General features: G+C 45.2%; 1 protein-coding gene across 2 annotated transcripts in view; it reads right to left on the bottom strand.

Moving 5' to 3' along the window:
• Nucleotides 1–21914, bottom strand: part of VEGFB (vascular endothelial growth factor B) — a 227393-nt gene extending 205479 nt beyond the window's left edge. The window contains exon 1 of one of the 2 annotated variants that reach the window (XM_069207104.1): nt 21097–21914. In XM_069207104.1, coding sequence (XP_069063205.1) covers nt 21097–21162 — 66 coding nt within the window. In that variant the 5' untranslated portion in view covers nt 21163–21914. The remainder of the gene's footprint in view (nt 1–21096) is intronic. The other variant, XM_069207105.1, reaches the window with a different exon arrangement.
• Nucleotides 21915–23406: the final 1492 nt, after the last annotated feature.

The raw sequence follows: 23406 nt of genomic DNA, 5'->3' as shown, positions 1-23406 counted from the left end.
TTTCAAGCAAAGTTGGAGGTTTGCAGGGCATTGTGGGTAAGAAAATGGTGCGGGGTGCATGTGAAGCACACCACCCTGCAGCGTGCCAAAGTCCAAATAGTGCAGCCCTCACCATTCCAAGTGAGACGATTTTGAGAGTTAGACAAGCTCTCATGGCCCAAAAGTAAAACCAAAACACAAAATAATCAAATGTCCTCTTGCTTGCCATTGGGATAAGATCTTTTAATGTGTGGGGTAGAACTGAAAGACTGTTACCCCCTTCAGTTGGCGTGGGGGAATAACCATGCCCTTACTGGTTGGTAGCCACCTCCCCACAATTTATTTATTTTTAAAATTCCTTGGCATCTAGTAGGCTTTCTACCCCCCAGGGAGTGGATCTGGGGTAATTGCCCCATCTGCCCACCAGTGGGCAGAACTGCTTTGTGCTAATTTACTTGGGGGTGGGGGTATGGCCATACCCCCACCCTCATTTTTTTTTTTTTTAAGAAATTTTTCTCTGGTGTCTGGTGGCCTTTATGCCCCTGTGGGGGTATATGAGCCTTACTAAAATAGGCCGATATGCCCCCAAAGGGGGCAGAAAGGTCTACCAGTAATGTGCCCCCATGGGGAGCGACCTTTGCCCAAGGGGCTGCCCCCCAAACAAAAAACATACACAATACCTGGTGCCCAAGTGGTTTCTGCCCAGATCGTCCTAATAGAAATAGTCCGAAATAGCCTAAAATAATCCCCCCCCCCCCAGGGGAGTGACCCTTGCCTAAGGGGTCGCTCCCCTTGCGTAAAATTGTTGTGTAAACAAAAAATCCTGGTGTATAGTGGTTTCTGGCCCCCTTGGGGAAAGATTGGACTAATAAAAAATAGGCAACTCAGCCCACAAGGGGGGGCAGAAATGGCCTAAAATAAATGTACCCCCCCCCCCCCCAAGGGGAGCGACCCTTGCCTAAGGGGTCACTCTGCACCTATTTAAAAAACCAAAAAGTGATCCCTGGTGCATAGAGGTTTCTGCCCCCCTTGGGGGCAGATGGGCCTAATTAACATAGGCCGATCTGTCCCCAAGGTGGGCTGAAATGGCCTTATTATAAAATGCACCCCTTGGGGAGCGACCCTTGCACAAGGGGCCACTCCCCTTGTTTCTTTACCTATGGTAAACAAAATCCCTGGTGTCTAGTGAGCATTTCTGCAGCCCGATCGCTATGCTCTGAATGACAAAGGAACGGAGAAGCCTTTCCTTTGATGTCTCTCTGCCCGTTCCCTCCCACCCTCTTGATCAGAAGAGAAATACAAGCATTTCTCTTCCGATCGCGCTGGATGCTGGGGCCTACTTCTGATGAGGTCAGTGCGCAACTGTGCGCTGACGTCATCAGGCGTCACTGGAGTGGGGGCAGAGGGTGGAAGGGGAAGCGATTTCCCTTCCATCCCTGCCCAAGGAAGGGGGCTGGGTGCAGGACCTAACGGTTATGTCCTCGGCACCAGAGTGGTGCTGCCGAGGATGTAACCGTTACGTCATGGGCACCCAAGAGGTTAAGTTTCAATCTTATGTCAGCCACATTCCAAGATAGCAGATTGAAAGGAGAGGACTTTTCCTCAAGGGTATCAAGATGGGAAATAATGGGTGTGGGAATCCCAGCAGCAATGTGACAATCCTGACTTCCCGAGTTAAAGTCTGGATGTCCCTCCTCACTAGTGGCAGGGAAATCTAGTTCCACTGCCATTCCAAAATGTGAGATATTCCCCAGTCAGTCCTCAATTGAAGTTTCTGAAAAAGATAAAGATACAGATCGATGGCTAAATCGTGGAAGACAGGCAAGGGGTGGATTTAGTTTGAAGCAAATGACAGTGCCTAAGGGAGGGATCCTTTTGTAACGCCAAACCAAATAGCCCATCAACCAAGGCACTAGATTTTAAGGGCAGCTTGATAAAGTTGTAGGGTCTTAGGGCCATATGTACGAACACTTTTTCCCATAGACACAGAATGGGTAAAAACCTTTGCTACATCTGGCCCTTAGTTGTTACTTGGGATAGATGAATCATCTGGCATGCACAATGTCAGTGCGTATATTGGAATACCTGTTACGAACTGTCCTTATAAGATGTATGCATTTATTAATCAAAGATTTCTCATGCTCACCCAGGGACAATTTGGGGACGCTTATCATGTACACATTCTCTGGATGTCCTGATACTAGCAGTCCTTTAGTCCCCAATCACTGGCCCTTAGATGAGTCCTGGCTAGGGAGAAGTTAGCCCTCGGGCTACCGTTAGCCTTAGAAAAGCTACGAGGTTCAGAGGGAGGGAAGGAAACATCAGGTGAATCCCTTACAGGAGGTGCATCAAAGCATGTGCTCGGTTGGCGCAAGGAGGCCCTCGACTCATGGGAATGCATTGCACTATTGTTCTTCCTCTTGTTTTATTCGTTAATCAAGGATGAATAGGTGGAAGATAGGTTTTACTAGGTAGATTTGTTTCTAGAATTAGATGTAATAGATTTCAGTTTGCCTAGCTCCACGGACAATTATGCCAATTGTGACCTCAGAGCTATTACTTCGTCCCGAAGGTGCTTTACGAGGTTAACAATGTCAGCCATCTCTAAAATGGTGTTGTACTGTGTGGGCTCATTGGTGACATTTGTGAAAGATGATGCAGTCGGAATAAAGCTATTGTTAACTCTACAAATATCAGTCTTGTTGTCTAAAGATGAGGGCAATGTCACAAGTATGGAGAATCTATTAATGCAGGTGGGCGGGGAAGTTGGAACCTTGTGCCATGTGCCTGGGATGTGGGAGAATCTAAAGGTGAAATGGGGACACTGTGTATGTAGTCATGTGACTCAGCAACATCGGAAGTGATCAAATGGCTTTTGCCAGAGCTCAGGCTTCTGAGTTTGTCCCGCCTAGTTAATATAGGGGCAACTTTGTCAGGTGCTGGGGCTTGAGCCCGTCTGTTTACATTGTGTCCTCCCAATAATGACTCTACTTCGCCAATTAATATATCTTTGTCATCAACGGCTGTGAAGGTTTGAGGCCTGTCAGGTGTAGTACTGAGGTGTGTTTTGAACATTTATTTTTCTTCCCCAATAAGGTGTCTGTAGCCTTACACTTGCAAATGGCTATGATTTCCAGATAGGCCAGAGTAATGGGTCAAATAATCAGAGAGGTTAAAAGCCCCTAAGTGACTGAGAGAAGGTGGAGAGATACACAAATTAAGGCAAGATAAAGGTAAAGCCCCTACGATAATAAGAGAGGCAAACAGAGCGGACAACGGACAAAAAAAAACAACAAAAAAACAAAAACACACAAGACAGTGCAGTGACAATTCAAATAATGATGGTTAAAAAACAAAATAGGGCAGGAATCAAAGAGCTCGAGCCATAGTGTCCATGTCTACTCGACTGGCTCAGAGAAATTATTTAGTCTCAAATGACTTATCAAGTCACAGGGTTCACATACTACTGGCAGGGCGATGAAGATTCACAGCAGATACTCCAAATTATCCCAAAAGCAGTCAGATATGGGGCTCCAAAACACCCCTCCACTAGCGCGGCAAACCTCTGCACCTCCCCAGACGTAGGTTTCAGGAGTATACAGCAGTATCTTACCGCTTGTAATCGTAAGTTCTCCAGTTGCAGAGCCAAGGGGGGTGGCCCTGCCCTGCCTCCTCCTGCAGCTGACTGGCACAGGATGGGCCCTCCCTTGCCCCGCGCTATGGGAGTTTTGACCACGCTAAATAGCACTCAGCAGGTGTGGGCATTTCCAGGGGCGCTGATGAAGTAGGTTATTCGCAGTAGTTAAAAGGGAGACGGACGTGCTCTGTTCTCAACACTCATATCAGTCACTACAGAAGATGTTTAACTCTGTAAGAGCAACAATGCATTCACCTCCATCAAGTATTTCAGACAATTTTTCAAGGTGGAACTGCAGAGAAAACACATTTGCTTTGCCTTAGTCCAGAACAAGAAGTTAGGGTGATTTTTAATTTACAGAAGCAGGCTTCAACTGGGGCACCTACTTTGTTTATATTTCAAAGTGCTTTCCGTTGAGGTTTAATTTATCAGAGATGAATATCACTGCCAGAATGGATCATGACTTGCTGAGAAGAACTTTTATGCAAAATGTCTACCCAACTGGAGTACTTTCTGCTGGCTAATTAATAAGTTCTACCTCGTTGGGTAAAATGTATAGTGCATATTCTACACTACAGCTGTGCAAAGGACCCTGAGGTAATGTCTCCAGACATCTTGTGTGTCTGTAATTTTGTGAATGTGATTGTTCCGAGCATCTTCATACAGAAATCTGCGATCACATAATTCCTCGCACGAGAAGCTGACAATACTTTTCTGCTGGTACTGCAGGGGGGGTGTTTAAATGCTGCATGGTCCCTGCCTCTAGCTGGAGCCGGCATTGCTCCTGCACGCAGCGAGCAACAGAAAATGCTGCTCCCTGTACGAGAGGGCAATACTTTAATTTGCCTCCTGCCTGCTTGACAGCAACAACATTTTCAAAACTTGTTTGCCACTCACTTCACCTGCGGTCTTGAAAGTTTTGGGGTGATTGGTCACACGGGGATGAGAAAAAGGGGGGTCCCAACAAGTTTTCCTTTGCAATTTCCCATAGGGATCTTGAATATGACTACAGGCCGAACCACTGAACAGAATTGCACCACAATTTGCAGAGAGCTAGCTCTTCATCCAGAAAGAATGCTTTTGTAATTTGATGTTAACCCATTCAGTAGTTTTGGAATTATTAAAGAAAAAAAGAAGTATTTATATCTATGGACGGGGAGAGTCAGCAAATCCAATAGATCTCATTGTAAGATCCGATTGGTTGCCAGCACTTTAACCAGGAAGTGATGGGAGCCATCTTAGGACTCAAGCCTCAGCCAAAGTCCCCCCCAAAAAAAAAAAAAAAAAAAAAAAAGAGAAAGGGACAGGGACAGGGACAGGGTAGGAATACCCTGATCCCCTAGGCCTGGTGGTAGGGTCCCACAGAGATCCAGGCTGGGGACAAAAACATTTTTTTTTATATATACTTTCCTGTGAATTTGCAGAGGATTCACTTGAAACTAAAAAAAAAACAACAAAAAAAAACAACCCAAGATCAATAAACACGGTTTCCGGAACTGATAATTAGCCCCCGGGTGGGCCAGGTCCTGGGGAGAATTTTGTGTTATTTTAATTGGGGAGGGGATGCGAGTGGCTTTCCTCCCTTTGCCACTTTCAGCCCGGGGACTGCCATGTCCCCAGGCACGGCTGATATTTACAAGGACAGGGAGCCCTCTTTCACAGGCCAGTTTCGGCCCTGGGGACCCCATCCCCCAGGACCCAGACTTTTGTAATACTGGGAGGGGCATGCAGCACTCCTCCTGGGTCAATTTGGCCTTGTGGACACTCCTCCACTGGGACCTAGCTGAAGCAATTAAAAAGGGGGGGGGGCCATGTGGTACACCTCCTGGGCCGATTTCGGCCCCGGGGACCATCACCACCTGGGGCCTGGCCATAAAAAATAAAGGGGTGCGGAAGAGGCTGTGCTGCCCCATCCATGGGCCTTGTTCAGCCCCATAGACCCCAACCCTGAGGTCCTGCCGTGCACAAAAATGGAAGGGGTGGGAGGGGCGGAACACGCGGTCCCCCTGCCAGACTCATTAATGGCCCTCTGGACCACACTGCACGGGCCAGCTCCAGCTATGACCCGGGGTGCCCAACTCAGGACATAGCAGTTTCCCTGCCTGCACTGGTGCGGTCAAGGAAACCTGCTTTTGCTCTCACTTGGCGGAACCAGTTTAAAAGCTCCCACCAAGCAAGAGCAAACACTATGGGCCTCATTATAACCTTGGCGGGCGGCGGTGTAACCGCCGTGCAGCCTCCAATGGGGCCGCACTCCTGCTGTGCCCATTTTGACATCCCCTCTGGGCCGGCGGGCGGAAACCGAGTTTCCGCCCGCTGGCCCAGCGGGGATGTCGGCCGCAACATGGGAGCCAGCAGTGTTGCGGCTGTGCGACGGGTGCAGTTGCACCCGTCCTTTTCATTGTCTGCTGTGCAGACAGTGAAAAGCAGTGTGGGGCTGTGCCTGGGGGCCCCTGCACTGCCCATGCTAAGTGCATGGGCAGTGCAAGAGCCCCCAGGGGCCCCGAGACTCCCCTTCCCACCAGCCTGTCCATGGCGGTTCCTACCGCCATGGACAGGCTGGCGGGAAGGGGACTCGTAATCCCCTGGGCAGCGCTGCCCTGGCAGATTAAAACCGCCAGGACGACCGTGGCGGGAAACCGCCAGTCCTGGCGGTGCGACCGCGGCGCTTCTGCCGCGGTCGTAATCGGCAAAATTGTACCGCCAGCCTGTTGGCGGTACAATCGCCGAAACAGCCCTGGCGCTCCAGGGTTGTAATGAGGCCCTATGTCCGCTCTCAGCGGGCGGGAGCATCACAAATGGTTCCGCCTGCCGGAAATTGACTTTTCATCCGTTTCCCTGCACGTGCTGAAGCGGGCAGGGAATCAGATGAAAAAGTTGCTCCTGCTCACAGGGAGCAGCATTTCTAAATGATCCCTCTGGACAGGAGCAATGCCGGCTCTCACTGGAGGTGGGGAGCCGGCTGAGCCCCTGCACTGCCTCCAAAAATGCTGCAAGCCCCCCCTCCCACTTCATGTGTCCAGGCTCCAGGCGATGGGGTCTGAGGGGGCCAAAATTAGCCCAGGGAGGGAGGCCACACAGCCCCTTCTCCCCAATGAATAACTGGATAGACCCCGGGGATGGGGTCCCCATGGCAAATATTTGCCATGGGAGGGGGGCTGCGTGCTCCACTCCCCATTCTTAATATGGCAGGCCTCTGGGGGCCCCAGAGCCAGAAATGTGCCCGCATACGGGGGACTGCGTGCCCCCTCCCCATTTACAATATGGCTAGTCCCCAGGAGATATGGCCCCCAGAGCTGAAATCGGCCAGGGAGTGGGGCTGCATGCCCCCTGCCCGTAAATTAAGCAGTGGGCCCTGGGGAATGCGGTCCCCGAGGCCAAAAAAAGCTCAGGGAGGCGGGCTATGTACTCTCCTCCTCTAAAAAATAATGTGGCAGGCCCCAGGGGATGTGGTCCCCAGAGTAGAAATATGCCTGGGGAGTGGGGCTGCCTGCCACCCTCCAGATGTGGCTGCCTTTAAGGTGTTGGCCACAGGGCCTGCCATGCACAGCTGAAGACCATGTGCAGCGTGGGGTTCACTGCATTTGTGGCATTGGCCACTGGACTTGTTCACAGACCAGGCCCTGCGGCAAACTCCCCACAGCGCATGGCCATTGGCCATGCGTGGTGTAGGGATGGCTGCATGTGGGGGGGTTGACCGCAGGGCCTCGCCTCAGGCTAGGCCCTGAAACCAAATCCCCGCCACATACGGCCAAAGGCCTGTTCACATCAGTGGTTAGACTGACGTATGGGAAGTATTACTTTACGTTAAAAAAATATATAATTAACTTAGAAATTCACTGAATAAAAACAAACATTACAGGGGCGTTATAGTTAGTTTTACATTTTACACATGCAAAACCAAAGAAATTCAACAGTTATAGTTATACTTATCTGAAGAAACTATGGGGGTGATTCTAAGTCTGGCGGGCTGCGGAGGCCGCCCGCCAGACTTCCCCCTCCAAAATACCGCTCCGCAGTCAGAAGACCGCTGAGGGTATTCTGGGTTTTGCACTGGGCTGGCGGGCGACCGCCAAAAGGCCGCCCGCCAGCCCAGTGCAAAACTACCTTCCCACGAGGACGCCGGCTCCGAATGGAGCCGGCGGAGTGGGAAGGTGCGACGGGTGCAGTGGCACCCGTCGCGAATTTCACTGTCTGCAATGCAGACAGTGAAATACTTTGTGGGGCCCTCTTACGGGGGCCCCTGCAGTGCCCATGCCATTGGCATGGGCACTGCAGGGGCCCCCAGGGGCCCCACCACAACCCATACCGCCATCCTGTTCATGGCGGTATGGGCTGTCAGAATCCCCATGGCGGCGCAGCGAGCTGCGCCGCCATGGAGGATTCAAATGGGCAGCGGAAAACCGGCGGGAGACCGCCGGTTTTCCACTTCTGACCACGGTCAAACCGCCGCGGTCAGAATGCCCAGCGGGGCGCCGCCAGCCTGTTGGCGGTGCCCCCGTCATTTTAGCCCTGGCGGTCTTGGACCGCCAGGGTTAGAATGACCCCCTATAACTTCTTAACATAAGTATAACTGCTGAATTTCTAGGATTTGTGTAGGTAAAATGTGAACCTACCCATAATGTCTCTATATATATATTTTTTTTTTTAAAGGGACTTTAGTTATACATATACACTCTCTGTTCATGCATCATAACTGATGAAAACCGTGGAGAACTTAAGTATCTGTAGGAACTCGATGTATATCCAAAATGTATCAAAGCCTCTGGGAGATAAAGCATGTAAGGATGTAAGCAGCATTTATCAAAAACTCCCCTTTGTGAAATAGTGTTGTTTATTTGTTGGTACATTGTGTCTATTCAAAATGTATCAAAGCCACTGTGAAGTAAAGTAATATATGTATGTGTAGGCAAACTGTACCCTACTAATACTTACACAAACTTCCCCTGAGTAAATGAATGCGTGTGCAGTGGTAGTTGTGTTTATACCATATGTAGCAAAACCTCTGTGTGGTAAAGTAATACATGTATTTGTAGGTAATCTATGTATAGAAAATATTTATCAAAACTAACCTCCTGTAAATTTCTATGTGCATCAGTAGGTATGCTGTATATATCCAAATTGCATCAAAGTCTCTGCAAGGTAACGTAATATATGCATTTGGAGGTAAGCTGTGAATAGCCAGAATTTAGCTAAACTAACCCTCAGTAGAATAGTGTTGTTTATCTGTAGGCACACCGTGCATATCTAACACTTATCAAAACTTCTTATAGGAAAGTAATGTGTGATTTTTAGGTATGCTGTATATGTCAAAAACGAACAAATTTCCCCCAAGCGAAAGAATGTTTGTATTATTGTGTTTGTCTTTGTATTTACCGAAATTTACAAAACCTCCCTAGTAATGCGTTTATCTGACTATCTTTGAGTAGGGTGTACAGCTCCAAAATGTTTCCAACCCCTGACACGCAGTAATAACACCATGGGGTAAAATAATGTATTTATTCAAGATATTAAAAAAGCGTACCTGCACTCGGAGGTATTTAGTCAGCTTACATTGAACTCAATTACACAGAATAATATAGGATGAGCAAATGGAGGAAAAGCAGAAGAAAGCTAGCACAACAGAGGATAAGTAAAACAATATAAAAGTATGTAACTGAACAACACGTGTTCAAAATTTTTGCTTGGCAATGTGTGTATCTGTAGGTACACTGGTTCCGATGATAAAGGCTAATGTATGAGAAGGTTTGAATTATTCATGACTTACTCCTGGAACTGAGGAGTACTACTACAGTCTGTTACAGGAAAAAGCTGACACAACTGTTCCAAAAGTTGTATGTGCAGCATGAACTGCTGAAACTCGTCAAACCATCTGCGAGGAACAGCACTTTCCTGAATGTTGAGTTGTCAAGAGTTACATGTTCTGACTTCTTTCCATATAATTCTGTTCCTAGTGGCTCCACCTCAAGTGACAAGTTGACTCCTTCCGCTAATCATAAACAAACTAGAAGAAGATGATATGTCTAAAAGGCGGGCGGAAGAATTTAAGGTTTTAATGCAAGCAGAGGTGCCCACGGCTCTGCCCAACACTGGGCTACTATTCACCCATGTCATATTTATGCTTTTCATATGGGCCAACATTATAATTGCTACTGGAGAGCATTTTTTTGGACTTCAACATTATGTTTTATAATTCTAGTAATTCTACTGTTTTGAATTTCAAAATGAAATCTTTCAATTCTGGTAATCCATGCCCCAACTTTAAACATCTACTTCCGATGACTGCGTTTCAGGTATAGTTTTTTGTTTTGTCTTTTTGCTGCAGACACACTGCACTGGTGGCGAAAGCACCTTTTGGACAGCTGCACGGTACACAGGATCTTTTTGGGAACTCAAACGGGCGGAGAGGCTTTCTTGAAAGTTATTAAAAATAACATTTAATTATAGTTTTTGAGATTTAAATACTAATTAAGACACAAACAGTGCAGTTTAAAGGTTTTAGTTTCTTAAACTGTTCTTAACATTATTAGCAAATCTGTTGTAGATTTAAGACATTTTAACCGGACCTACCTTCAGTGGGGAGATGTTCCATAATGGTGCCCTCAACAAACCCTCTTAGGAAGGATGCGATTGGTTGACTCTTTATGAGTTAGTCCAGGAGTAAAGGCGGCAGCAGCCCTTTTGTACTAAAGGGTAACCAAGCAGTGAATGGCACTCGATGTCATCAACAGGTACACGATGATGACATCATTCCCTGATGATGACACAATCAGGCCACCATAATGAAATTTGAACGTCCACAAGAGACCATTGAGAAAGTCTCAATTTGAGGCTGTTTGTCACCAATAAAGGCTGGAGAAACTAAGAGCCTGAAAGAGACGTTTTATACAGATGGTTTCTTGTAAAACATATAACAGAAGGCATTAGACAAAACACCCTACAGACACCCAGAATAGCACAAACATGAACAATTTTGAATAAATCTCTCAGCACAACTACACATCCCAAAACCTGACACACGTTATCACCGTGTAAACATGCCTACCAACCTAGAAGATGCATATCATATCATATACATGCAGTAAAGCATATCAGCCTTATGCTGTACACACTACTACCATTACCTATAGCATGATAAATACATTTTTAACTGGAGGAGAACAAAGCATAATAACTATGACTAAATATTGCATACTATACCAAACTCTGATTTATGATGAAAAGCCAAGAACCTTACTGAGAAGTAGCCAGGCGAATAAGTGCTATTGGAGCAATGGTTCAATAAAATAGCAACATAAGGTACCCAAGGAGCAGGGTCTTATTTTCTAACGTGTAACTAGGATTCTGATGCTGCTAATCCAGCGATATTCACATAGTGCCCTGCTTATCGTTTTATACTGGGTCTTTGAATTCTGAAGCACAGGAACGTGCAAAAGCACATTGCTTCTGAGAGCCCCAATGTTTGGAAAAATGTTTTTAGGATCTCCGAGTGTGCATATGCTGACAGTAATTATTTGGATTGTGACAACTAGCTACAATGGAAACTTTTGCATACATGATCAGCAGTATCTTGCAATACCATCTAGGGTAGTGATCTCCATTGTTACAAGACAAAGGTTGACAATTCAATACCATTCCATATGCTATTTAGAAAAGCCTAATATTACTGTGCTGACTGGATATGCCAACCCAACATTGTTATAGAGACTGTGTAGGTAAGCTCAACATTGTTATGTAGATGATGAATGACAATTCTATATTTTTACATACAATATTATTATGAAGACTGAATATGACAGACAACCCAATATTGTTATATAGACCACCGGTTCCCAGCCTGTGGTCCGAGGACCCCCAGACACATTCCCAGGGACCTGCAGGCATCTCAAGGCCTGGGCTAGCAGGAAGGCACTTCTCCAGCTACTGTATTTGGACAGACATATGTGAGTGTTTTTATATTTGTTACTTTATTTGTGGGGCAGTTTTAAAAGCACTGCAATGTTCCTTGTATAGCCAGCACTTTGTGTCAAGATAATGCCGATGATTAATATACCTGCTGGAGAGAGATGGGAGTTTTGTCCAGTCGCAGTTTAGACTCCTCTAAGGTAGGGAAGATGATTAATATGCCTGCTGTGAAGAACGTGTATCATGCATATCAAAGAACAGTATTTCATGTGCATAGCACAGTGGGTTACTGCTTTTGTCACTGAGATTCTTTTGTTACTATGCATTTCATAAGTTACAATTGTAATCTAGAACAGTGAGCTATGAACTTCCATCAAGGAACTGCAGGCAAACTATATGGTGCATGTTAGAAAGTTATGTTTTTCCCCAGTCTTTCATTATCCAGATGAGGCTCAAAAAGGTTGATTTGCGTATAAATTATTGTTAAAGTCAACACTAACCACTGTGTTATATTCTGAATCTCGAGTTTGTGCTTCTCCAAACCAAACACTCTTAAAAAATGCCTACCCATTTGGATGACCTGTGAATCCTACACCTTGTAGTCCCCTTTGCCTTATGTAACATTTTCTATACACTGATTTACACATGTATGATTCATTGTCTCTGCATGTGTGTGTTGTAAAGTGTTCCAACCCTACACTGGTATGAGAGGTGCTATAAAACAAATGAAATACATGTGACAGAGGGGCTGTGGCGATATGAGAGACACTTAAGGTTTTACCTCCCTTCCCTGAAAAAGATTTCTCAGAACTTATGTATCTAAAAAAATAAATACATAAAATCGCTTGGGAAATGCTAAATCCTCAGCTGAGGATTTAACTTTCCGAAATAAAATGAAACATTGAAAAGTTAGTCGCTGAGACACAGCACCAACCTTCCCATTAACATTTTCAATGTTAGTATATTTTTCTAAAATTAAATAATAAAATCTTCAGTAATTAGAGTATTTGTTTGGTGTGTACTTGCTTGTGTATTTTTTGCGAATTACTGTTTTAATGTTTGAAATTTAAATCGTACAAATCGCTTTGGGGTCCCTGACTTCCAAGAGTGATTCAGTGGTGGTCCCTCAGGAGTCAAAAGGCTGGGAACCATTGACACAGAATAGGAGGTAAAACTCAATGTTGTATGCAGATAACGTATGACAACTCAATAGTGTTAAACTGTACAATGCATACCAGTTCAATATTGCCACAATCAATATGACAGCTCAATATTGTTATGTACACTATGACAACACAATATCATCACTTATACTATGTATATATAACAGCTCAAAATCACTAGGCAGACTGAATATACAACTCAATATTGTTAAGCAGACAATCTTTGATTGTCATGTCGAATATGGCACTCTTTATGAGTGGTCTGTTAATCAATGGGGATTACAAGTCCCAGGAGAACACTGCAGGTTCGGAGTATTTCACCCAAACACTTCACCTTTTAAATGCAGGTGAAAGGTTTGGATGAAACTTCAGTAGAAAATGGAGATTCGCATCTTGGAATCAATACTGAAATACCATGCAGGAATATACATCGAAACCTTGACTTCCTCGGCACTATCCACTGCAGATGTTAATCCCTTTATAGCCTTGTACATCTGCAGCAATATTGTGCGGTATCAGCAAAACTGCAACCGGATTACGGTGGTTTCTTTCCAGACCACTTTAATGAGGGCCAAATAAGGAAAACTCTACTTTACCGTTACAAAGACTACTTGCAACAATGTAATATTCCTACGTACACTGTGTATTGCAACTCAATATTCATATGCAGAATAACTGAATATTCTTACATTGACTTTTTATGACAATTGAATGTTGTTATGTAGACGATGTCGCAATTGCAGCGTTATGTAGACTATGTGACAACTCAATAGTGTTATGTACACTATTTATAAAACCCTAGTATTGTTATATAGACTAGGTATGACAACGCAATAGTGTTACGTAGCTAGACTGCACACAGAAGTGTGTAAAATTGAATGTATTTTGGGAGACCTTGTATGACAATGTTATACTGTTCTGCACAGAATGTAAATCAGCACTTTTACACATACTATGTACAACTCAGTACCGTTACATAGACAATGTATGACAACACACTGTTGTTACCCTATATATTGCAATTTCTTTGAAATTCGCTGTAACAATATATTTTCTTTTCTTGTCACTTTGCCCTATTTTATGACTCTGCACAATAGTTGTTTATTATTTAACTATACATTCATACTTGATGCTTACATTGATTTATCTTATGAAAAGAGGACAGAGAGGAGGCTAACAGCATCTCCTTATACAGAACACAAGGTTCTTTTCGAGATGGTTTGGGGAGTCTGCAGGATAAAGGTTGTGCATGGTGGCGACTACCAACTGATTTGCACTGCTAACTCCTTGGTTTCCTAGTAGTAGAATATGTTGCTACGGTATGTAGTTAATGCACCAAGATAGCTTAAATTGGTCCGAAAATCGAACGTACCTCGGAGTGATAGAAGATTAAAAAATAATTTAGCCCCTGAAAGGGTTTCATGCATTCGACAATTCTCCGTGTGTTTGTTGCAGTGAAATAAAGAAGGGCTGCAGTGGTTTTTCCTGTATTTCAAGTGGGAAGGTCGGTCAAATGAATCGTATGCAATTTTCTGCCTACACCCAGGAATCTTAGAAGCAACTACAAGGGTTGCTCACCCAAGACAATGCAAACTTTGGGGTACACTGGCTGGGCAGATACCTTGGAGGATGCCAGAACTGTTATCCTGGCCAGTCTCAGGATTCTCCATGTGTGTGCAACTCAGAGCTCTGTTTTGATTTAATTCTCAGATTTGTAACGTACCAATCATATTCTTTTAGTTTTGCCTCATTTGATTTAATTGTTCATCACTCAGTTCCATCATTGCACCCTAGGCACTACAGGCACGGAGATTACAGAGACAACCAAGTTAAACGGTCCTCCATCAGAACTTTGTTAGGTTACCTTTTTCTCTTATGGATTTTTGACGTAGATTATTTTTTGCTCCACTTCTTTTCCAATCATGGTGCCCTTGGCGCTACTGACATACACAGCTGACACAGAAAGGACCAATGCTCTGAGCACAGTTCTGTTGTCCTACATAACACTGATATTATTTGGCAGTTAATCTTTTTCCACTAAAACGCTCACCTACGGGCTTTCGCATCTCGGTCAGCTCAGAGCAGGAACGAAACTGCCAGGTATTTTTCTGATTCTTCTTCTAACAGAATGGTCTCATTGCTTGTTTATACGCCTCCTTTACGGTTAATGATAATGTTTTCTTTCATATTGATGATTACAGATGTAAAACTACAAAATATGGAGTAGTGCCCTTGAAAGACTATTCAGCCAGAAATGCACTGACCTCTGACAAAGATTTCATTCAAATGATTCAATCGAGTGGATTCTATGTCCAAATAAAAAAATTGTGGATTCTGGCATATAAACAGATTGCTCATGAGAGAACGAAATAGTTAAAGACACCATGCTTGACAATTAACTTGGAATTACACACAGAATATTACACACAAAACAAAGTTCAATAATTGTGCATGCAGGCAACCACTGTTATGCACTGGGAGGCACTAAGAAGAGGTAGTTTAGTACATGTGTGACTTTTAAAAGATGTATTTAGCAAGAAACAATGTATTTAGCAAAGTATCTCGCTAATGTAATCAAAGATGAGTTTTAATGTCCACATCCCTATCTGGTAAACTAGTTCCCAAGTGATGATGTAATCTACAGGAAATTACAGTGATAAAGTCCCCGAATGATGAGGACTTCAACCAAAAGACTCAATGATGAAGTCTGCCAGAGGGGTAACATGAACAACGAGAGTCAATCATAAAGTCTCTGGCAGATAAAGTCACCAGAAGGAAGACCCAATTATGATGTTTCTGTTTAATTGTATCATCATTCTGAGGTACCCCAAGGTATGTATCCTGGCTGATCATGCTCTCGCTAGTACTGGGCAGAATTAATTAATTTCGTTCCTTTGTGAAGTTTCATGAAATTCCATAAAAATGTGATTTTCAGTATCTTACGTCCCTTTTTTTTTTTAAACTGAGAGCACACCTCATGTAAAAAGGTTTCTCAGTGAGACATTTTTTGTGTAAACTACAGGTGAGACTTTCTTAACATGATGTGAACTGGGGTAAAAAATAAAAAATATGCTGAATTGTGAAATGCATAAGAGATTTCAAGAATTTCATGTAACACCAACTTCAGGAATGTCACAATTTCACCAGCATAATTAAAAGATTGTCCTAACATAATAATACAGTCCTTAATATTAACAGCAGGAGACCTAAGGAGCATGCTCCTAAATCACTGCACCTTCAAACAGTAAATAAAGTCTATTACTGATATTGTCAATAGCTGGAGTAGGGAACTGAGCATACAGCTGGATGATTATGTAATCAGCAGGAAGACCGATAGATCAAATCCGCCACTGATGGTGTCTTCGCCAAGAGACCTGGTATATAATAAGATCTCTGGCTGATGATTCATCTGTGGAAAGGCTTATGACAAAGTTCCTGACTGATGTCATCAGCAGGGAACCCAAGAATTAGATTGCTAACTGTCACTGCATACATATAATAGAAGAGTGCCTTTGGACAGAGGAGCGTCACCCCATCCCTCCCCACCGGCAGCTGCAAAACCTTTCCCAGAAAACTAACATAAAACTTTGTTAATTAAGGTTTTCTGGTAAAGGGGGAGGGGCCACGTGGGTAACGTGCACTGAGGGGGAGTGCACAACACTCCCCCTCAGAGCTCATGTGTGTTTGGCCGACTGTCTCAGGCCAGCCAAACACACATGTGCACAGGGCTCTCTCCAGCTCAGCAACACAGTATGAGCCTGCACAGGCTCCCAGTCTGCCTGTGAGCGTCCACCCTGGGCGCTCCAGCCAATACTGACGCTGCTCTAATTAGGCTCAGGATTGGCGCAGGCTGGGAGCCTCTGCATGCAGCGCCAGCGAGGAAGCAGTGGAGCGCAGCGTCAGAAAAGGTGTTTTTTTATTTAATAATTATTTCCTCCTAATCCCCCCGCGTGCGCTGCGCGCCCCTTCCGAGCCGACGAGCCTCTACTGCATATAAAAATTAATATATAGGAAATTAAAGATTTAGTAGTCTTAACTCCACATCTACTTATCTTGACGGTATTGTCACAATTGATATTGCAGAGTCAATATTGTTGCAGGTCAATATTTCCATCGCAATATTGTGACTTCCCATCATTCTGTCCAATAGCTACTTAAAAGCATTGTGAGGGAACAGAGAAGGGAGCAGGAGCAATAAGCGAGAAGCAATACATATAATAAAGTGAGGCAACATATCCTCCCCTTTACATATGTCAACAACATATTCTCCCCTATACATAAGTCAACAACAAGACTACTCAACAATGTAGTCTCCAGAGCTAGCTGGCTAATATTCTTGTCACCAGGGATAGTCAATGATAAAGTGCAAGTGTTTAGATGAAACCCAATTATCAAGTTGTAAACTGAAAATATCACCAGCAGGTAGCTCAGTGATCAAGTCCCTGACTGAAAATGGCACCAGCAGAGAGACATGGTGATCAATTCCCTAGCTCCATGGCTGATGAAACCATCAGTGAGGAGATCTAATGATGCTGATGATGTCTCTAATAAAGAGACCCAATGATAAAAGCATTGTGTGGCCATGCCTTCACATATAAAGTGGATTTTATCTGTAAAAGGGTCCAAGATCTGGAACAAAATTATATAACTAGGGTACCCTAACCCAGGTCCCGGATGGCTTGATCCATGCACATTTTCAGGAACCCCTGGTTAGATAAAGGCACAGGCTGTGAATTCCATTGGAAATTATATACATAGTCAATAGTTACCCTGGATTTCTGGCATGCATCTAGCCCTCCTAGGGTGGACAGCTCTGGTATAAGTTATACCCCTAGGGTCAGAATTCCTAGCTTTTTCCGGGTTATAACTAGTGAGCTTTTCCTCCTAAGAAAGCCTATGGATCATTTACCAAGCATTGCATAGGTGCACATGTTTACGTCACTTTGAGCCATGTGAGCACCCATACAAAACCTTAGTAAGTAACCACCATTTTGGTTTTAGTAAGATAGACACATTTCCATTGACTCTTCCACACAAAAAATAGCTCACAGTCCCTGGCTGCCCCTATACTTTGAAAAGGCAGCTAAGGGATCAATTTGAGTTTTATAATACTGAATTATCAGCTAACTCTTATACGACATTTATCAAGATTGTGTTATGCTGTGTACACCAAATATGTATCACATCTTTAAAACTTTGAAAAGGATCAGTTTACGTGAAAGTGTTCAGTGCAATTTTTGACTCATTCCTTGTATTTCCAAGATGCAAGCAAACTCGTTGCTGTGTTCTGTTATTTTCGTATTAACTTCTATATATCAAGCAGGCGACAGTCATTCACCCAATGCAGGCCTGGACCTTCTCTGCTTGTTTATGTCAGATTAAGAAATGTAGATCCTGTGGCACATTCAAATTCAAAGATAATGTTTCAAAAGGCAAATGAATAAGATAACTAAACTGACAACTGGAAATTCGAGGCCAGATATTCCATGCCATCGGTCAGCTATATATGATCCTACAAACAATGTACAACATAGAAATGCTAGGTCTTCGGACCCATTTTGCCCATAACTCGTCACTGGCCTCATCAGTGCGATACAGCATGGGACCCAATACTGGGCAGATCCTTTCTGCTTGGGAAGATTCCCAAAGGCAAGCAAGTCAGTGATGGATGGGCTTAACTCTCTCACTTATGGAATCTCACATACAGAAGGAAAAGGGAAAGCTGAAAGTATCTGGACAAACGCTTCTTATATACTGGGAATGCCTCCGTGTAACATTCATTCAGTTGGTCTTTAGCTCACCTTTCCCTCTGCAGAAGGAAAACATCCAACATACAAATCTGCCTTAGACATAAAGGGGGATGTCTAGCTGCCGTCTTAAGAGCTAGTCATCATTCATATTGCCTTACATTGTAATCTCGGCACCTGATGTAGAAAATGTAGTTGATTTTTTTCTCCTGTGTAATTCTGCCTACATTTGAAGTAAATTGCAGACTATTATGGCATTACAATGGATTTCAGGACTCCTCTCTGGAATCTGACACTCGCTGTTTGCTAGAATTACGGATGGAATCTTTGAGGAATCCAGGTTTCTCTGCATGCACACAAGTATTCATGTGTGTATATTTAGTAAATGCCTTTTTACCCTTGTATAAATTGACTACACAAGTACATCTGCACTTTACAACCTGTTGTTCCTCCAAGCTGAAAATATGTTAATGTGTGGAGAATCTGCTTCTCCTCCAAATGTTTCCCAACCCCATTTGCACTCTGGATAGGTACTTACTCCTGCTAGCAGTAAAACACGCATAATGTCCAAGGAGGCCATGTGCCGCTAAAAGTTCGAGAATACCCACAAACTCTCAGGTGTGTGACTATTAATCCACTTAGACAGGTTTGCAGGCCCTGGGACTTCAACTGCCCGGTCCCGTCACCATAATGCTTAAATTCTACGTATGAATAAAACATTTTAGGAGTGTATATTCGCTAATTCTACGCTATACAAGTACTAATGAACAACAGCGTGTCTTGCAGCCGTCCTGTAATTTTGAGGCCAAGGTGATTAACAATAGTATTACCCCTAGACCCTGCCCTGGGGAGGGCAAAGACCCAATATAGAGGCACTTCTAGTCATGCTGGGGCCGCTGGGGCCCTGAAGTGATCCGGGTATCCAACCACACGGGCGCCCTTCCTCCCTCACAGCTGTGAGCGCGCGCCCGGGAAGGGACGTTTACTCACCGGTTATCGCAGCCTCAGGCGACAGTGGCGGTTAGCAGGGCTCGCGCGAGGGCACAGACAGACGTGCTCTGCTACACGGCTGAGGCCGGCGCGCGGTGACGCCGTGCCCGCCCCTGCCACCTCGCGCGCCAGGGATCACTTCCAGCCATCACTGAACATCTGCGTGGGCGGCTGGAGCACCCCACACCTGTGAACCTCCAATATCTGTGACCACCCCACATTCCTGTTCGCCACAGATAACTACTTCTTAGAGGTCAGCGAGCCAACAAATGAACAGAGGCAGCCAGAACCGAGCCAATGACCGAGCTTGGCTCTTAGAGACCCCGCACAAGCCCTGCAAACGTTCCAGGGGCATATCTATAAGTAGCTCAGCAGGTGCAGTAGCCTAGGGGTCTGACAGGCCAACTACAGCCAAGGCTCTGGGTGCTCTTGCTACAGTAGTGGTGGTAGTGGGAATGCACACTGACTGCCCTTTGCCAGACAACACCCTCGACGGAAAAAAATTCATTTTTTTTTGTGATGGTAGATAAAATGAGGAAGCAGGGAGCCCCTTAAGTTTCGGATCAGTCCCTGGGTGAGAAGTGACTTGCCTCTGAAGACAAACATCTCACCTCCTGCCCAACTGACCTGAATCACACGCAACGTAACTGTCACACTGGTGACAACTTGCTTGTGGGGGGATGAAGTTGCTGGTGCGTAGTGGTAAGGGGTGCGAGGGAGACTGGACGAGAAAGAAAGAAGTCGGTGTGGTGTTAAAAACAGCGCTTGCGGCATGTGAATAAATTAAAAGCAGTTAAAACTGAATCACTGGAGCCATGCTAAGTGTCCCTGCTGTTGTTTGCATGACCTTAATGCAGACAGCTCTGAGCGTTCCTCTGAAGATAGGTGCCAAGTCCATCGACCCAGCTCGTTCAACCAAAGGCCAGCCCTGGGAGAGGCGGCGGGATCGAAATATTTTTCCCTCAGTCTCTTTTCTGTAAGTTCCCTTTTTTCCACACTCTCCCAATCCTTAGAGCGTGTTCATCTGTCTCAGGTTCTTGTCTCTCATTCCTCTGAGATTCGGGTTTTATCTGAATTGTAAACCTCTCAGTTCCTCGATGTGCTTAATTTGTGCCGGTGGCAATAAGTCTGGGCACGAGCACACATTTTTGTGGGCCTAGATTTATTCTTCATCGTCAGAGAGAGACACAAAAGAGTGAAAGAAAAAACCAAATAGGAAAACTACGACAAAACGAAAGCTGGGATGGAAAAAAAACTGCAAGGGTTAGTGGTGGAAGAAAGAGAGACGGGATCGGTAACTGGCTCCTAAGAAAAACTGTGGCCTCCTGAACGTATTTATTTTTGGAAATTAACACTGGCTTCTTGACCTTTTGATGTTAATATTCCCGCTGCTTTCTTAACGCGTTCCCTTTCCTGGGAGATGTCCAATGTTACCAGTGGCTCCTGGGTAGGCAGGCGTTATTCATTTATTTCATTATTTTTTTACCTAGCTTTTCAAACCCATGTTCCCGGTGGCGGGAGTCAGATTCCCCATTTTGAAACACCCGCAAAGAGGGACAGGGTACAGATCTCACCTTGACATACATGGGAGTGTGTTTGTGGGGGGGAGCTCAGGTGGTACACACAAGGGACAGATAAACGTAGGCACGGGAAGACAAACACAAACAGAGCTCACCTTGGACTGCGAGATGTGGGCTATGCTGGCCAGGAGCAGGCTGCACACCGCTATCCAGGGTCCCATGGCGGCTCCGCTGGGGGCCTGAGCCAGATCCACAGCCCTGCCGGCAGTGCCTACGGCCAGGGGGCCTGAAGACCCCCGGAGACCACCCGGACAGGGCTCGGCAGAATCGACGGTGCCCGCCAGGGTTTCATGACACGCGAAACCCCGGGCACTAGCAGAGAGCAAGCGCAACAAATCCACCTAATCAGAATGGACTCCAAGCGGCAACGTCCTTAAAATGAACCAACTCCCCTCAACAAGTTAATAAGAATCACTTAATAAAATTGAAACAAAGTTACGTAGACTGTCTGAATTTCTGCCGAACGTTTATAGTTCCGCTCTCTAGGCTCCGATATGAAACATGTCTGAAAATCTGCAAACGCAATAAAACCGCATCCACAAGGTGCCCCGGCGGGCGGCGCTCCCGCGACCTCCTAGCTCACAGCTCCCGACTCGGAGTCAGGGGTCATTTCCCAAGGCTTCCCTTCCTGCTCCCCGAGCCAGCTCCTGGGCATTGCTCGCCGCCGGTGGAGGGCGGGCTGCAGGTGCACAGCCCGAGGGTGCTTCACCAGAAGCAGGGGGCTCTGGGACACAGCTCCTGCCGCACCGGCCTCCACGGGGAACGACAGGTCCTGCTTCTGCCACAGCCGGCCTTTCTTTGAGCCCGGGACGAGGTCCTGCTGCCTGGGAGAGAGGGGAGCGCCGCCCATGTGACCCGCAGGCGCCTCCTGGGGGAGGGGGCGTGGGTGCTTCAGGCCTGGCACAGGCTCAGCGCAAACCATGGGAGGCAGAGGGAACGTGCGGCATTCTCCCTAAAAAGAACAACGAAAAATAGCAAAGGAAACGAGCAGAAGAGTGGAGGTTACAGGCGTATAAGAAGGAGATCCCCGACGTGATTCCTACAGCTCGGATTAAAGCCCAGAGAAAGGTTTAATGCCGACTCCAGTCACCCCATATACGCTGCTTCTCACTTCTTTATCCTTCGTTCTTATTTCATCCGTTTTCCCCTATATTGGAGCCCTTTTATTCCTTTGCTTTATTTTTCGTTTTTTTATTATATTCTCCTCTTCCAGTCTTTATTGTTTTCTCTTAAGTTGTATTCGTTTTTTTCTTTCATGCATTTAACGTTTTCTCAGCAAGCTTTCTGCTTTGTCATTTATTTTTTCCTGTGTTCTTTCTTTCTTTTTAGGTTCTCAATATAATGCGTCCTCTCCTATTCTATCCTTCCTTATCAAGGTATTCTTTTTTTGGAATTCAATTTTTTTTCGTTTCATTGTTTCTTTTTTCTTCGTTTTGCTTGCCCCACACCTTTACATTGTCAGAAATAGAGCTGAATGGTGGAGAGGTATGCAAAAACTGTGAGTGCTCACCTGCGTATCTACATTGTCCAGCCAACTAAGCACTAAAGGCCAGATGTACGACCTTATGTTTTGCGACTCGCAATTTGCGATTCATTTGCGAGTCGCAAAACCAAATCTACAACAGGGACAACCACACTGTGATTCCCCAACGGGTTTCAAATGACCTACCTCATCAATATTAATGAGGTAGGTCACAATTTTCAACCCCATTGGGAATGGCCACACTCACTGGGATGGTGGCCTGTTTGGGTCAGCAGACCACCATGTCTGTGACTGCTTTTTAAATAAAGCATTTTTTTTTTTAAATGCAGCCCTTTTTCCTTAAAGGAGAACGGGATGCATTTCAAACAAAAAAATGAAAACATTTCTTTCCATTTCTTCAGAGTAGGTACTGGTCCTTGGGACCACTACCTGCTCTAAAAAAATATTTTTGCTTACATTCACAAAGGGGAAGGGGTGCTATGGGGACACCTTTCTATTAGCAAACTGCGATTGTTTTGCGACCGCCATTGCAGTCACAAAATAATCATACATGCCACTGCGACTCACAATTAGGAAAAGACGCCCTTGGAACCACCTCTTCAATCAATCAGCATTCTTATATAGTGCAGCTACTCTCTTGTGAGGGTCTCAAGGCACTGAAGGAGGAGTGAATCTGCAGATTTTTTGAAGCACCAGGTCCTGAGGTCCTTCCTGAATTTTGGCAGCAATGGTGACTGCCTGTGGTGCAGGGGGTTCCAGTTCTTCGCAGCAAGGTAGGAGAAGGATATTCCTCTAGCCATGGTCTTACTTATCTGTGGGATGCTAGTCAGGGCTAGTTGGGTGGAGCGGAGATGTCGGTGGGAGTGTAGAAGGAGAGGTGGTTCAGGTATGCCGATCTGGCGTGGAGGGCTTTGTAGGCATG

Source organism: Pleurodeles waltl, chromosome 9 (genome assembly GCF_031143425.1).
Source record: "Pleurodeles waltl isolate 20211129_DDA chromosome 9, aPleWal1.hap1.20221129, whole genome shotgun sequence".
Lineage (NCBI taxonomy): Eukaryota > Metazoa > Chordata > Amphibia > Caudata > Salamandridae > Pleurodeles > Pleurodeles waltl.
Note: the sequence above shows the minus strand (reverse complement) of the source record. Positions and strands in the feature narration are given on the sequence as shown.